Below are 14,457 nucleotides of genomic sequence, written 5' to 3'. Positions count from 1 at the left end.
AGTTTGTCGTGTTTTATGTTCATATATATAGATAGCCCAGCCCATCTTCAAAATGTTAATGTCATATGGCAATTTTAAGTACTATTCTAATACCTTAATTCGTGTGATTGCGATCGGAAAAGTGTTTAGGTTTGTCTTCTGTAAAGAAACTATATCTTCTGAGTTTTGATTCAGGTCAGGTCCACTTTTTGGTAAAGCACTAATAGATGTGGTACTCCTTGAATCAAATTATTCAACACGAGCCCAATATAGTCGACACATTTTTTTTGAATAGAAATGCTAAATTGGTTTTCTCCTATAATCTAGAAGCAACATAAATAACATAATTTTTATTTGCATTTAACAATAAATAGTAATAATGTTTAGAAATAAAACAAAAAAAAAAACTATTTTTTTAATCGTCATTTTCTTTTAATTTACTTTCAGATTTTTACAAAAGATGAAGAGATGAAATACAGTACCGAATCAACGCATTCCAAGGAATTGCTGTGGCCTAACTAATAAATTATACTACATTCTTTATATATTAAAATTGTTAAATCGAAGAATAAATAAAACTACAAGAAAATGATAATAATTATGTTGATTTTTTTATTTGTTTTATTCTAGTTTCAATTAGTAGTGTAATTTTAGAAAAAAAAAATATAGATGAAATTTTTAAATTAAAAGCACATTTAAGGGATTTAATTAAAAATACATATGTAAATTACTAAAAAATAAAATACTGCATCCAAATAAATCAATTTCTTTGCGAAAGGTGCTCCCAGACACCAGAAAAACGAATTTTCTGTTTTCTCCTTTGTAATTTGCCAATTTCCAATGTGCGCCAGGCGAACAGAATTCGCTGGTGGTGGATGGAAATTTTATTTTGTTAAATTATGTGAGTCACCCTGTTGTTAAATATGACAAATGTAGGTTTTCAAATTATACTTTTAGGCGCGTAAATTAAATCAGGGTCTGTGTGCTGTCCCGTATGTTTGAATTAAATGTTAGCTCCTAAGAGTATGCTTTGAAATCATAGTTTTAAGATTTGCAGGGTGTTGCTGTGGTACATCAGACAAAAACGAGTTATTTTTAAGCTGCACGAAAGAACTTCAAGTGGCCACATCCATTAGTTTTTTGCATTATTTCTCTAAAATATAGGATTCAACTGTTTACTTACATGTTTGTCCTCCAAATGAAATAAAACAATATTGAATGCCTTTCAATTGCACGAAGAGAATTTTATTATTTGTATTAAATTAATGTAATGTATTGTGTTTTTTTATCGAGACCTGTTGCATTGCAATTTTAATTACAGAATTATACAAAAGATAATCAAGCGTTACATTTTTTTCTGGTTAATTTCCAAACACCCTCTTGGAGAAGTATATTGTAGGAATGACCATGCTGACAAGTCGCTGGAAATAAATAAGTCTTTTGGCTAAAATAATAAGATAATGTCTAATATTCTTACATCATATCTTTGGAATTATGTGTATATTTACTATACTTATTTAAACTATAAACTACGCACACACACATACATATAAAGAGAAGGAAAATAAAGTTGATCATTTTTTTGAGACTATATTTAATTGCACACCCATATCGATACTAGGGTAATATAAAGTTCCTACCGAGGACCTTGACTTTGTTTTGTTCCAACAAATATTCTGATCACATGGTTTTGATTTCCCTACGCATGTAGGAGTTCTGTTTTTCTTTGTTGATATGCAAATAAGAGGAAACCTTTGGGAAAGATTTCTTTTTCAGTAAAATTAATAAAACGAGCATTGGTGTTTTTGTTTTAGTTGTTGAAGTTATTAACTGATCTTTAGTTGGCTTGTTTTTGTTTTTACTTAACTTAAGACCAAAGCATTCAGACAAAATTGTAGCCAGAAATAATCCTATAATCTGCCTTCAGTCTTACCAGAATTCCTAATAATTTATTTACCCAAAAATGTAGTGGCTTAACCAAATTATTTAAACTTACAGTATTTGATTGGAAATTAAGTTTAGTGTATAGCCTAAAATTGAATCAATATATTAAATCATGTTTTAGATATGTTATTAGAGGGAGATTAAGCAAACAATGGCCTATTGGTTTTATTATTAATAAAAGAATAGACACGAAAATATCCTTTCACTTCGATCTCCTATCCAAAAGTATTGGTTGGGGGTCTCCTTTCCTATGCTCTACCTGTAACAACGTACCATGGACATTTTTTTTTTGAATTTTTCCTATGGCTGTCTGAATGCATAAAGGTTATATACTTATCTTTAGCTGGATGGTGAAGAGAATTCCTGACAAGCTGTGTATTTTTAAGCAACTCTACTATTGTAAGATTGTGTTTGAGGTTTCAATTTTGCATGCTGAGACACTGAGAGCTTTTTCTTAAATGGTTATTGTGAATTAGGTTGTTTTGTGAGTTTGTAATTTTTAGCCATTTTACGGCTCGCGTGTGGTATAAAGAATCCTTTTAATTAATAATGTTCAAAGTATTATGTCAACATTTTCTATTTTTAATAACATAGACACCGACTCTGGATTTTATGTATAATGTATATATGTTGGTATATATTGCATAATGCTATTTTTCTTCATATTTTTCCGATACTGGCTTGTTTTGGGGTCTTACAAATGTTGAATTGAATAAGAACCAACAGTTCTATTTAACTATTTATGGTATATTTCATGTATTCGGGGGTGAATATTCATAAGCTACATACGTTCTTAATTACGTGATTTATATTAGATGTATTCGATTACTTTCTTTTGCTGTGTTTTGTTAGGTTTTAGTGTTTTGTGAAGGCCTTTGGGCGGCTTTGTCTGAGACATGTATTTATATTCTGCTGTCTTTGTTTATCAATAATCTATGAAACTAAAGCCAAGCTGAGCTTTTGAATTGATTTTGATATTTTGGTTTTCATCTCGATCCGTTTGCAACTTATGCGAAACCAAACGTGTGTTTGTGTTAAACTCAAATTTCAAAAGATTTACATAATCCTGATTTATTTTTGTTACATTTCAATGGATTGATTTTATCATTTTCATTAAGATCCGCCATTATATATCCCTGATGAAATTTTTTTTTATTGGTTAGTTACATATCTATACATATATTTGCTACTTGGATGTCATCGCACACACTCTGCATGCAGCAATGCCTGCTAGTACTGCATCATTGCTATTTTCTATCTCTTTTATTCCTTTCGAAATGTAAAAAAGTATAAAAATGTAATCAATCTTAACAGCTTAGAAAAGGACGTAGGATGATGAAATGAAAGTGAATTATATACCGATCGGATATTAATTTGTTATCACACCATTTGAATTATTACATAAGTATACTGGCGGGAGGTTTTCTTTGTCTTGGTTTTCATTTTTCCTAGTAATATATAATTAGTTCTATATATCAGCAGAATTATTGAATCATCAATCGCCAGCGTATTTCGAATAAGTGGAAAGGTAATCGAATCACGTCACTAAGTTTACACCAGTCTAGAAGATGTAATGTCCCAAAAACAAGATTCCACATGGCGATTGATAACCAACTGAAATTGCTTTTTTAAATACTTGCGTAACTACTTAGCATATAAGTATGTATATATATATTTTAATGCTTATTTGTTATAATAAGTAATATCATTGATTTTTTTTCTTCAACATTGCTCCGCTCTAAAAGAATTTTTGCTTGCATTGAAGATGCACTTAGTTTTAAACTACTTTTTCGAATAATGTTAATTATAAGTAGTACTACTTCAATCTAAAATTTGATCATTATTAGGATCATGATAATGTACACACTAAATTAAATTATTTGTTATTTTATCAACTACTAAACTGGGATTCTATCACATTTATTATGAAAAGAGGTTGTTAGGGGGTTATTACTACATATTAGTTGGGCGCTTTTTACTTCAACGTAATGCGATTGCATCTTTCGAGCTCTATGTGAGAGAAGTATAATCCTTAATTGCTTTTCGCTAAATTAAATTCAAGTTTACACAGCTGTTTTGAGATTAATTACAAAACTTCGTTTTTTCTCACGCGGTTGTAGGTTATATACAGTATTTGTTCTTGTTAATATTCGATTACAATCTAATATCATAGTTAGTTTGTGAGTGTATTCATTTGTTGATTTTTTACAATTATTCTTGTATTTGGGCTTAAAACTATTAAAAGAAATTTATCATAAATTCGAGCATACACTTGCGATTGGGATGTTCTTCACTTTTTTCTCTTCAGTAGTATTGGTATGAAATGAAATATAAAAAAATAACCCTAGTATGTGGTATACATTCATCGAAACGAAGAACTCCGTTTTTTTTTTCTATTTTATGTTAATTTTCATTTCTAAAGTAAATAAAATTAATAAACAAAACGCGGGAGAAGATTTATTTGTATTTTATAACATAGTCTCCGTGTTAAGTTTTTCCTTCTAGAGTTAATTCCCTGGCATCAGCAAAATCATTGAAATATTGTTAATTATATAAATACCAACACATCAACATATTAGTTTTATAATTTCAAAACTATTTATCAATACAAATGTATGCACGCATATATTTTACTAACAAAACGGGGCTTGATGTACGCATGTGAATTTGTCCATAGCGTAAGAATATTTATTATTTATTCAACATTAGTGTTCGATAGACTTCTTCAACTAAGCCTTACTTAATCCTAACTCAATTTACAGATATTCTTATATCTAAATAGCTGCCTTGATGTTTATTTAAAATTTGTTAAGTTTTAGAAATATTTACCTTTATGGCTGTATATTAATATATTTGTGAGAACGATGAAGGCGTAAATCTTCATAATGATATGAGTTGAATATATATAAAAGTAATATTCATAGATGTGTATATTGTGGTTAGCATTACAAATAACTTCCATATAGTCGATGGCACTGAAATGTACGTGCTGTAAAAAAGGAAAGAGAAGTTACATTTCCATGTCTAGTTTGGGTATGTTTTGTTATTATGTTACCTTCAAGTATATTCGTCGCAAAAGAGATGGGTTTTGTAAAGTTTGTGCTTTTGGACATTTTGTTGTTGCTGCAATGCCAGTCCTTTGTTTAACATAAAGTCTGTTCTGTGTGTAGAATATGGAAACCATCATGAAACGAGTTCCAGAAAAACTAGTTCTACTGGAGGATATACACGTTACGCTGTAACATTTAATACATTTTTCGAATGCAATTAAAATAAAACAACCGAAATCAAAAGGTTAAAATTTAAACAAAATTTTCTATTAAAAATAAAACAGAAAATATAATCTTACAGTGTTGTTGTTTTCATAAAGTAAATGAGAATTCTGTGACAGAGTTTAGATTTTAAATATAAACTATTAGAAATGTATTTAACATTAAAATATTAAATATGCTCTAATTAATGTTTACAATCTACAAACTATTATCTTACATTTTAGATACTTTATTATTTAAGAAAAAATATACAACAATATATATATATGCTTTGAGTGGATTGTATATACAAGTTATTTCTAAGGGAGTCTGAAATAAAATAAAGACAAGATGCTTTTCTTGTGTTAAATACTTTTTGAGTTTCTCATCATTGCTAAATACCATCGGGAATTGAGGGATTCTGATGCTGATGATTTAAAAAAATAAAACTAAAAGCTAATAATACCACTATAATGATGACGTGTTTCTAAAATGACTTCTTATATATTTATTTCGACATTAGCTAGACTTGCTTAGCACTGTTAACTGGTTTCCGTCTTTAGTTTATATGGGTACGTGGCTAAGAGTAACAATTACATTTTACATTATAATACAATTGGGTTTCGTTTTCATCTGTTCATACCTCTTCGTATGTAAATTTGTGTGTGTATATTTTTACTTAAAATAATCTATATTAGATTTGCAACATTATTTTAGCATTGAGTTGTCATTTCTACTTATTTCGTCTGCATTGAAAGACACAATTTACAAAATTATAAATTCATAGACTATTTTATTACAATTGGAAAAATCCAAACTAATTCAAAAATAATAAATATATATGTCTATACAAAGAAATTCACAGTGAGTGTGTGAAGGAGATACGTTTCGATCGTGATCTATGGCCTCCTTTTTGTTTTCAGTAAAAACAAGGCCGCACAAAGACTATTCACACTTGCTATTTCTTCATATATATTAAATTCTTCCTTATTTATTTCGGTATATAAAATACAAAAATACTTTCGTTTTTCACAGTTTCAAAATTTCAGATTTGTCTTTTGTTTTTAGTAAATAAAATTTATATTACCCGCAGAGGGATGAGTTTTCAAAATTGGAGACATGCAGCAGAAATGTTTCTCTGGAAGAGAAATCTAGGCACGAATACTTGTTTGCAAATGATGTATTCCATTCAAACATACGATACAATGACTGATGTTAATATCGACATTTGGATGCAATTCTGCTCTCAAAGAGACAATATTGAATTACATTTTATCATACCCGTGATTCGATCAATGTGATATTAACTTTTGAGCCTTAAATTATATATTCACAGCTATTAGAAATGTTCTGAACTGAAAAGGATATCAGAAAAGGTTTCCACTTAAAACACTCAAAACCGATGTCCCCAATTTCCAACTAAATCACATTAGTCATCATTTGAGCGTATTGTATATATTGTCTATTACACCTGACTCAGACAGGCTTTCATTGTGGGCGTTAGGAGACCTTGATAGTACACTGTTACCGCCATTGTTTACAACATCGACCGTAGTTATGTGGGAGCGATCATGTGAACTATGAGATCTTGGCTTGTCCCTGTCTTTTTCTGGCTGCCGTGGTTCTCCCAAGCGTTCTTCGCCCAAGTAGACTGTGTGGTAACTTATGGGACTCTCTGAACAAGTAATCTGCACGCGGCTAATGGCATTTCCAAGGACGTTGGCGGTAGAAGGCTGTGGGTATGTGAGGGAGGCATAATCCCCAAAATCGTCTGAGATCTGTGTGGAATGTGTTATCCCGGAAAACGTATCGCGGGTTTGAGAAAAGGGTATGTCACCAATAGCACTGGCTTCATGACAAATTTCAGCATAAATATTTTCCTTTGCGTAATCTATTAAGTGTAAAGCTTGGCACATGGTGCCCGTAGGTACATCTGGCGGACTGCCTTCATCACTGGACAATATCAAGGAATCTCTTACACTGGAATAGGGCAAGTCATCTTCCATCAGGTGAATGGGGGTCAGTGGTGTAGTTAGTGATGTGTTGTGAACGTTGCTGGAGTTCTGTACCAGCAGCGACAAACCGCCTGCAGCTCTTCGTCCCGTGATAGGTTCTCCGATACTAAAATCTAACCGCTTTTCGCCACTTCTATTGGCGACTTGGGTTTTCAACTGGGCTAAAGATTTCTTATTTTCTCCTATTTGTAGCTTTTGAGGCAGAGAGAAGTTTAACAACTGGTGCAGATTTGATGAGGATTTACTGTATTGCTTGGTCTTCACGTGGAATTCGTGGTAAAGCTTTTCAGTTATAAATGAACTTTGCGCCGGTTCCCGATTTTCCATATCCTCTATATCTGTCCCAGACTCTGATATGGTGTCAGTCGTATTATGTGACGTCAAGACGTCAGGCTTTCGGTATTTTCTGCCAATGAGTTCTATGTCCTGCAGAGATAACGATTTCTGTAAAGTGTTTGGTTCATTTGATTTCGTACAGCTGAACTTCTTAAATCGCTCATCGATTGTGGTCAATGTGGTTGTCTCGGTGTCAGAACACCCGACATCCGACTGGCACCCACTGGGCTCCGAGATGCATTCTTGCTCATTCGATTTGTGACCGAACCTTTCTTGCAGGAGTTTCGACATGTCCGAATATCTCTCCATACTCATTTTCTTTGCGTGTGCATCAATATCGCTGGATGTTAAGGACTTTTCGTGATTTTTTTCCTGTTTCCGGAACCATTTCTTTTTGGTAGATTGGAAAACCTTCATTTTTTCTGTAATACGGTTTGCCTGATCATCAAAAGGATGCTCTTTACTCTCCATATTTGCCAAGTCGGATTTACTTAGGAAAATTATAGAGTCTTCCTTTTCATGAGCCGGAATTGTTGTCTTTTCCCTCCTTAGCAGTTTTGGGAAGTGTAGCGGCTTTAAAATTTTTAAACCCTCCACACGGGATTTGGACGCGGATCTTTCAGACCTTTGCAAAATCTCCACTTCTACCATTTTCAAGAATTGATCACAGTTAAATTGACAAAATTTTAAAATATTCTGAACATTGGGATTCGAAAACATGCGGTGCTCGTTTTCGAAGCCCAGAGTATTTTTCACCAAATTCATTTCTTTTGTCAAATGAAGTTTGCGCAAATGCAGGGGACTTTGCATTTCAACATCCTCAATGGGACATGCAATTATTATGTTTTCCGTACTAATGCGGCTAATGCAAATATTGTCAGGAATTGCACTACTACACCCACTTGGCCCAGAAATGTATTTCAAAGTCACGGGCAGCTCTCTATTTGGCGTTACCAGGGCCGTGATCCGATGCACGCAATCCGTATTGAGTTTTCTTTGTGTGTTATCTCCGGTCATGTCCAGGCGTTTTTGTAAGATTTGAGGTATTCCAGGTTCGATTTCATAAAATTTTCCTTTAGTAGCCAATGAGACGTAAAGCGTTTGCCTTTGTTCATTCAACAATTGAGCATAGCGATTGCGCTCCTTTTCGCGACCGTGATATGACATTTGTTTCGAGGCACCTAGGCCACCGCAAGATATTGTTGGTGTTAGTGAATTGTGTGTGTCTTGTTTTCCGTCTTCATATACAGCCAATAATTTGAAAACTTGACCCCCTCGAGCCGTTGTCTTCACGTAATGCGACCTGTTGTGAGCGTTATTGGTATTCGATGAATAAATATGCAAGCATCCTTCGGTGGGCGAGTTAGCACTGCTGCCATTCGGCTGGGAATCCATAAATGCAGCCATATTCTCGACCGAAACAAATTTGCAAACGCGTTCCCTTACCAATTGCACAAGGGAAGTATACAAAGTTGCTGTTGGAACTCCTTTATCATTCAACATGGAGAAATAACCTATTAAAATAAGATTGTTATACATAAGTTATTTGAAATAAATGTGCAAACAACGATTGAAATTGACAATGTTTGAAGCCTATTATTGTTGTAATATACATATATGGATAGACGCGAGATTGGGATTTTAAAAAATCCTTTTTACAACACATGGCTTCGACACATTTTCAAAAAAAACACTCACCGGGAAATTCCTGGGGAATCATAACACCTTTCTTTCGACTCGTAGTCGCTGATTTTGCGTTGTGCCCGTGATAAATATTTCGCTGACGAACCAGTCGATATAGCAGAAACAGTTCTCCCTGCTCCTCGTCATTTGCACGTTGATTGTTATTGCCACCAATTGTAGCACTTGATTCATTTGCCGCCATTTTCATGACACTCGTATCACTACTACTGTTGCTATCCAAGGTCTGTGTCACGTGGTCGTTATGACCAGCACCTGAAGATGTTGAAGAGGAAGTCCCTGTATTACAATTGGTCATATCGTGTGCGGTTTTGCTTGGCTGAATGACTTTGTCCCCTTCACAACTAGCGGACGAAGTAGATGTTATGGTAGAGGAGTTATTGGATGAGGACGACTGGAGAGTTTCGTTAGAAAATGGTGTTTTGTATGAAATCCGCACCACTCGAGGTAGTGAATAACGTTCAAGGAATTCTTCGACCGGTAGGGGATCGCTTTGGGACTAGAAAAGAGAATAAATATTACTATGTATTGGCTTAATATATCTGCAGTTTACTTACATCGGTACTATTTTTGGAAGCCTTACTATCACCCGTAGAATAGTCAGTGCCCACGTTAGCATTATTTAATCCCTGGCCGCTACTTGTGCCACTTGTAGACAAACTTACTCCGCTGCCAGCAAATCCATTTCGCAATCGTCTTTGTAAACGTTGCTTCAGTTCAATTTCATTGCGTCTTGCTAAACGAGCGTTTTCGAAATCAGCTACCGAAAACATATTAGAACTTGTATCATGAGAGTTAAAACGTCTAAGTTTCGGCTTTCTTCCTTCGACCAAATGGTGCAAACCATGATGTGTAGAAGGTGGGTGGTGGTTAGAAGCGTTCGGGTACTTGCCGTTGCTACCCATGTTCGATGGATGGTTGATGAGACCAACGGCACTACTGCCTCCGCTTACAGTCCCATTATTACAATTATTAGCCATTAAATAGAATACAGGATTTGCCGCAGAATTGTTTGTTGGATTTACACATCCAGAACTGCCATGTTTTGAGTTGAAATGTGCAGGTGCTGGATATAAGGAATTAGTCGTTGTTGTAACATGTCCCGAGCTATTTAGATTGCTTGGAACTGGCGCTAAAATTATGAGAGATTAAGTAAGTTTTTATTATAAGACTTAGGCCCGTTCTTATATCTTCTATTGCGATTTGTGTGATTAATTTCTTTTTTTAACTAAATGTTCCTGTTATTGTCATATTATCAATATAAAATATGGCAACATGAATTCAGTAAGCTTTACGTTGAAAGATAAAGGGAAGATGGTCTGACCTTTCGCTTATCGGACAGTTTATATTTAAATGAGACTTGTAATAATGAAAAACTATTTATGTGTCCGACAGCATCACTTTTTTACTTATCGGAAAGATGTAATAACCGGCCCTAGTTTATTAATTTGCCACGGCTAAGACGAAATGGAAATTGGTTACTGATTGCGTTTCGTAAAATACGGCTATATTTTTATACAAAATGTTATAATTATGATGACAATTTTTTGATTTCAATTGATCTTCCTTTTCATTTCAAAAATGGTACCAAAAATTACTCAATTGAAACATTACAAATTGTACCAAATAAAAAAGAGCGACACCCAAGATTAGTATCATTTTATTTAAAACAGTTACAAATTGTGTCAAAAACATACGTTTCGTATGGGTACTTTTCGACGCTAAAATGCAAAGATAGGGTAAGTGTGCCTAAGTTCGGCATGTCCCAGTAGTCGGCACTTTTTATTTTTAAGCCCAAATAAATGAAACTATTATGTTTACTTCAAATATATTGTCAGCTATCTTTGTGTACAATTTCGCTAAGAAAATATGATTTATTTTAATAAAAATTAAATTTTTGTCTGTGAAGGTCCTCAACAATCCATATTCTTAAGAAAAGTGCAATAAAGACATCGAATCAGTAATAATTGAAAAGTTCCACTCAGAATGGTGAACGATTAAAAACGCGAAAATCCTAAAAGTGCCGACTACTGGTAAGTGTGCCTAAGTTCGGCATGTCCCAGTAGTCGGCACTTTTTATTTTTAAGCCCAAATAAATGAAACTATTATGTTTACTTCAAATATATTGTCAGCTATCTTTGTGTACAATTTCGCTAAGAAAATATGATTTATTTTAATAAAAATTAAATTTTTGTCTGTGAAGGTCCTCAACAATCCATATTCTTAAGAAAAGTGCAATAAAGACATCGAATCAGTAATAATTGAAAAGTTCCACTCAGAATGGTGAACGATTAAAAACGCGAAAATCCTAAAAGTGCCGACTACTGGTACACTTACCCTACAAAAAATAGTAAAAAATTTACTGATTGTAATAAGACTTCCATAAAAGGAATACCCCCTTACTCGCAGTAATCGGTAACATGTGACCACAATGCAATGCGATTTACAAAAAATTAAAAATGATTTAAATTTGGGTAATACGAACATACAAAACATTTTCCATGGTGGAGAAGAGAACTTACAGCTTAGTTTAATTAATGAACAAGAAAATAAAATAAAAAGTAAATAACAAACAGAAAGAAAAATATCAATATTGGGCGGAGCTGACCTCTGGAACCAATTTTGACCAAATTTGTCAGAGGCATTCCAAGAGTTTATGTGATGTCTCTTATCAGTTTGTCAGCGTGTGAAATCAGATGTACATATAATGGGAATTTTTGTATCAAAGATTATTGATATATGTTCGTCATTTTTTTAGGTATGAGTTAGCATATGGTTCTCCTTGTCCCTGTTTCCTGTTTAAAATTTCAAAGAACTTATTACATTTTTAAGTATTAGATTGACTTTGAACAAATGTCCTTGTCCCAATCAGAATTTGCAATTATTTTGAACTAATATCATTTGTATACTTCTTGACAGAAATATAACTGTGGCCAATCTTTCCAATAAAAAAAACAATTAAATATTTTTTATTAAATATGGTTCTTATTCCTTGTAAATACCCCTGACAAAAGGTGCACAGATAAATCAATAATTTGTACAAATTATTAAAAAATGTATCATAAACAAAAAGACTAGTAGAGAGTAAATTTGTCAGTTGAGTAACTGAGAGTTTGCAAAATCTTTAATATTTTGACTTCTTCAACAATTTAAAAGTGTAAGGCATTTCTAACGTATAACCATAGACAAATAAAGGTATAGACTAAAAAGTTTTAAAATATACCCCTTCCGGCAGATGTCACTATGATTGATCTTGGACAAGGCAAGTCACTCAGAGCTAGTGAAGTCACTCGACTTCGACAACAATATATTCATTTTTCTGCTATTTAAGTTCTATATTTTTATATTTCAGGACATATTTGGATAATTTAAAAGTTAACTATTTCGTTTTTAATTAATAAATAAGAAGGAATCATAAAAATATCCAATATTTTGTATAATGAGAGAATTGAGTGAGTCTACTGAACCTCTCTCACAGCATGAACGACATCTATTGAAGCACTTTTTTCAGAGATAACAGATGAGACAAATTAACTATCTATGTCTATGGTGTAACTATTTGCGATAAAGAAAATGCTCTCAGGACTCGTTTACAGAGTTATTTGTTTTTTTTTTTTAAACTGAGAAATTTATTGTACACCCCTGCATAGATTGTACTTTAAGAGCCTATTGTTTACTGAAGGTCGATCTTTAACGCCGCAGAAAATTAGCAGTGCGAATTGCATTTTCGATTGTTGTGAAATTTCTACAAACTGAAGGTCGATCTTTAACGCCGCAGAAAATTAGCAGTGCGAATTGCATTTTCGATTGTTGTGAAATTTCTACAAACACTTTGTGGAAGCAACGCGGGAGCGTTGAACGCTCTCTCACAGAATATCTGAATGCTATTTGTGACCGTTATTCAATTGACTGTCGAATGGCGATCCATACTCGCCGACGTTTGCATTTGAACAACGATCTTGGTCTATTGTATTAGCAACGTACTTACCACTTGTTGAAGCTACTGCTGCGGCTCCGCTGGATGGCGCTGTGGCCGTTATTGCTGTTGTTGGGGAGGAATTGCTGGATACCGCCGTTTGTGGTGTTGCCATGTGGGGACTGCTTTTTATTAACCAATTTGTCAAATGTCGTTGACGTTCAATTTCGACATTGGTGCGCTGCATTTCTGCCAATTTCAAGAAATCAGTCATTTTCCTCGCTTCTGCGACAGTTGCTGCTGGTACTTTACTTCTTCCTTCCCTTCTATTGCTTTGTTTGTATTGTTATACGAAATGAGATCACAGATGTTGTTAACGTATTTTCTTCTTAATTAATTCTTGGTTCTTGCTTTTTCATTTTATTTTGGTAAAATTGCTTATTTTCAATATTGGCCAAGGCATTTCTATATCTACAGAATAATTAATTTTAAAATTCACTGACTTCTGAAGAAATTATGTATTGTTGGTTGTTTTTTTCCCTTTTTTTTGTGCTCAGTCGCCGTCGTTGAGTTGTGTGCTAAGAACGCGCGCGTTTCTTGATCTGTAATGAGCTAGTGGAAATTCAGGTTTACTTAGCTCCAAGTTATGTGAGTGACTGCTTACTGCCTTTGCAAAACGAATGGCTGTGGCGTGCTGAGTTGTGAACAATATGAGGGCGAGAATCAAGAAATACACTGATGGGGAGAGCTGCAAGTATACGGAGATTGGGAGAATAACAGGTATTGAGTAAGCAGATAGAAAGAGAACGAGAGAGTGATCAAAACAACTTTAGCATATAAAAATGGTGATGCAATCGTGGTGATTTTTAATGCAATGTCTTAAAATAAAATATTTCCAAGCTTCGAGCGAAAAATATTAGTAAAAATGGAAAATGTTTCATCCTGATATCGGCATCTAAAGTAGGCATGTGTATGTATTATTAAATAAATTATTATTAAATATCTTTGTTGTCATTCGTTATACCATATTTGTAAAATTATATCTGATGAAAAAATTTATATATAAAACAAGCAGCCCAATGCCGATCTCTGATGGGTTGAAAACCTAACTGAAAAATATCTAAATTAGACGGAGTAAATCGTTCTATCTCCATAAAATGTTTGAATAAACATTCAATAATTCTTATATTTTTAATTAATACACAAAAAAAGGCGATCTCTGATGCATTATTACCTTAGGGTCACTTATTGTACTATCGGAAAAGAATAAAAATGTTGTAATGTGCGTACACCTTATGGAAATAAAAAAAGATAT

The 14,457-nt window shown here is 33.5% G+C and overlaps 1 protein-coding gene and 1 long non-coding RNA gene across 12 annotated transcripts in view; one reads left to right on the top strand and one right to left on the bottom strand.

Annotated features, from left to right (window-relative positions):
* LOC105261554 (uncharacterized) overlaps nucleotides 1-577 on the top strand; it is a 167,670-nt gene extending 167,093 nt beyond the window's left edge. For all 3 annotated transcript variants that reach the window (XR_009342723.1, XR_009342722.1, XR_009342724.1), the window contains one exon: nucleotides 427-577. This is a non-coding gene — a long non-coding RNA (uncharacterized LOC105261554). The remainder of the gene's footprint in view (nucleotides 1-426) is intronic.
* A 1,264-nt stretch (nucleotides 578-1,841) lies between these two features.
* Nucleotides 1,842-14,457, bottom strand: part of LOC101901621 (uncharacterized) — a 64,754-nt gene continuing 52,138 nt past the window's right edge. For all 9 annotated transcript variants that reach the window (XM_059125262.1, XM_005179372.4, XM_059125264.1 and 6 more), the window contains 5 exons: nucleotides 13,215-13,890; nucleotides 9,784-10,358; nucleotides 9,224-9,725; nucleotides 4,979-9,039; nucleotides 1,842-4,912 (listed from right to left, as the gene is read on the bottom strand). In XM_059125262.1, coding sequence (XP_058981245.1) covers nucleotides 6,611-9,039; nucleotides 9,224-9,725; nucleotides 9,784-10,358; nucleotides 13,215-13,416 — 3,708 coding nt within the window. In that variant the 5' untranslated portion in view covers nucleotides 13,417-13,890 and the 3' untranslated portion in view covers nucleotides 1,842-4,912; nucleotides 4,979-6,610. The remainder of the gene's footprint in view (nucleotides 4,913-4,978; nucleotides 9,040-9,223; nucleotides 9,726-9,783; nucleotides 10,359-13,214; nucleotides 13,891-14,457) is intronic.

Source organism: Musca domestica, unplaced genomic scaffold (genome assembly GCF_030504385.1).
Source record: "Musca domestica strain aabys unplaced genomic scaffold, Musca_domestica.polishedcontigs.V.1.1 32, whole genome shotgun sequence".
Classification (NCBI taxonomy): Eukaryota; Metazoa; Arthropoda; class Insecta; order Diptera; family Muscidae; genus Musca; species Musca domestica.
Note: the sequence above shows the minus strand (reverse complement) of the source record. Positions and strands in the feature narration are given on the sequence as shown.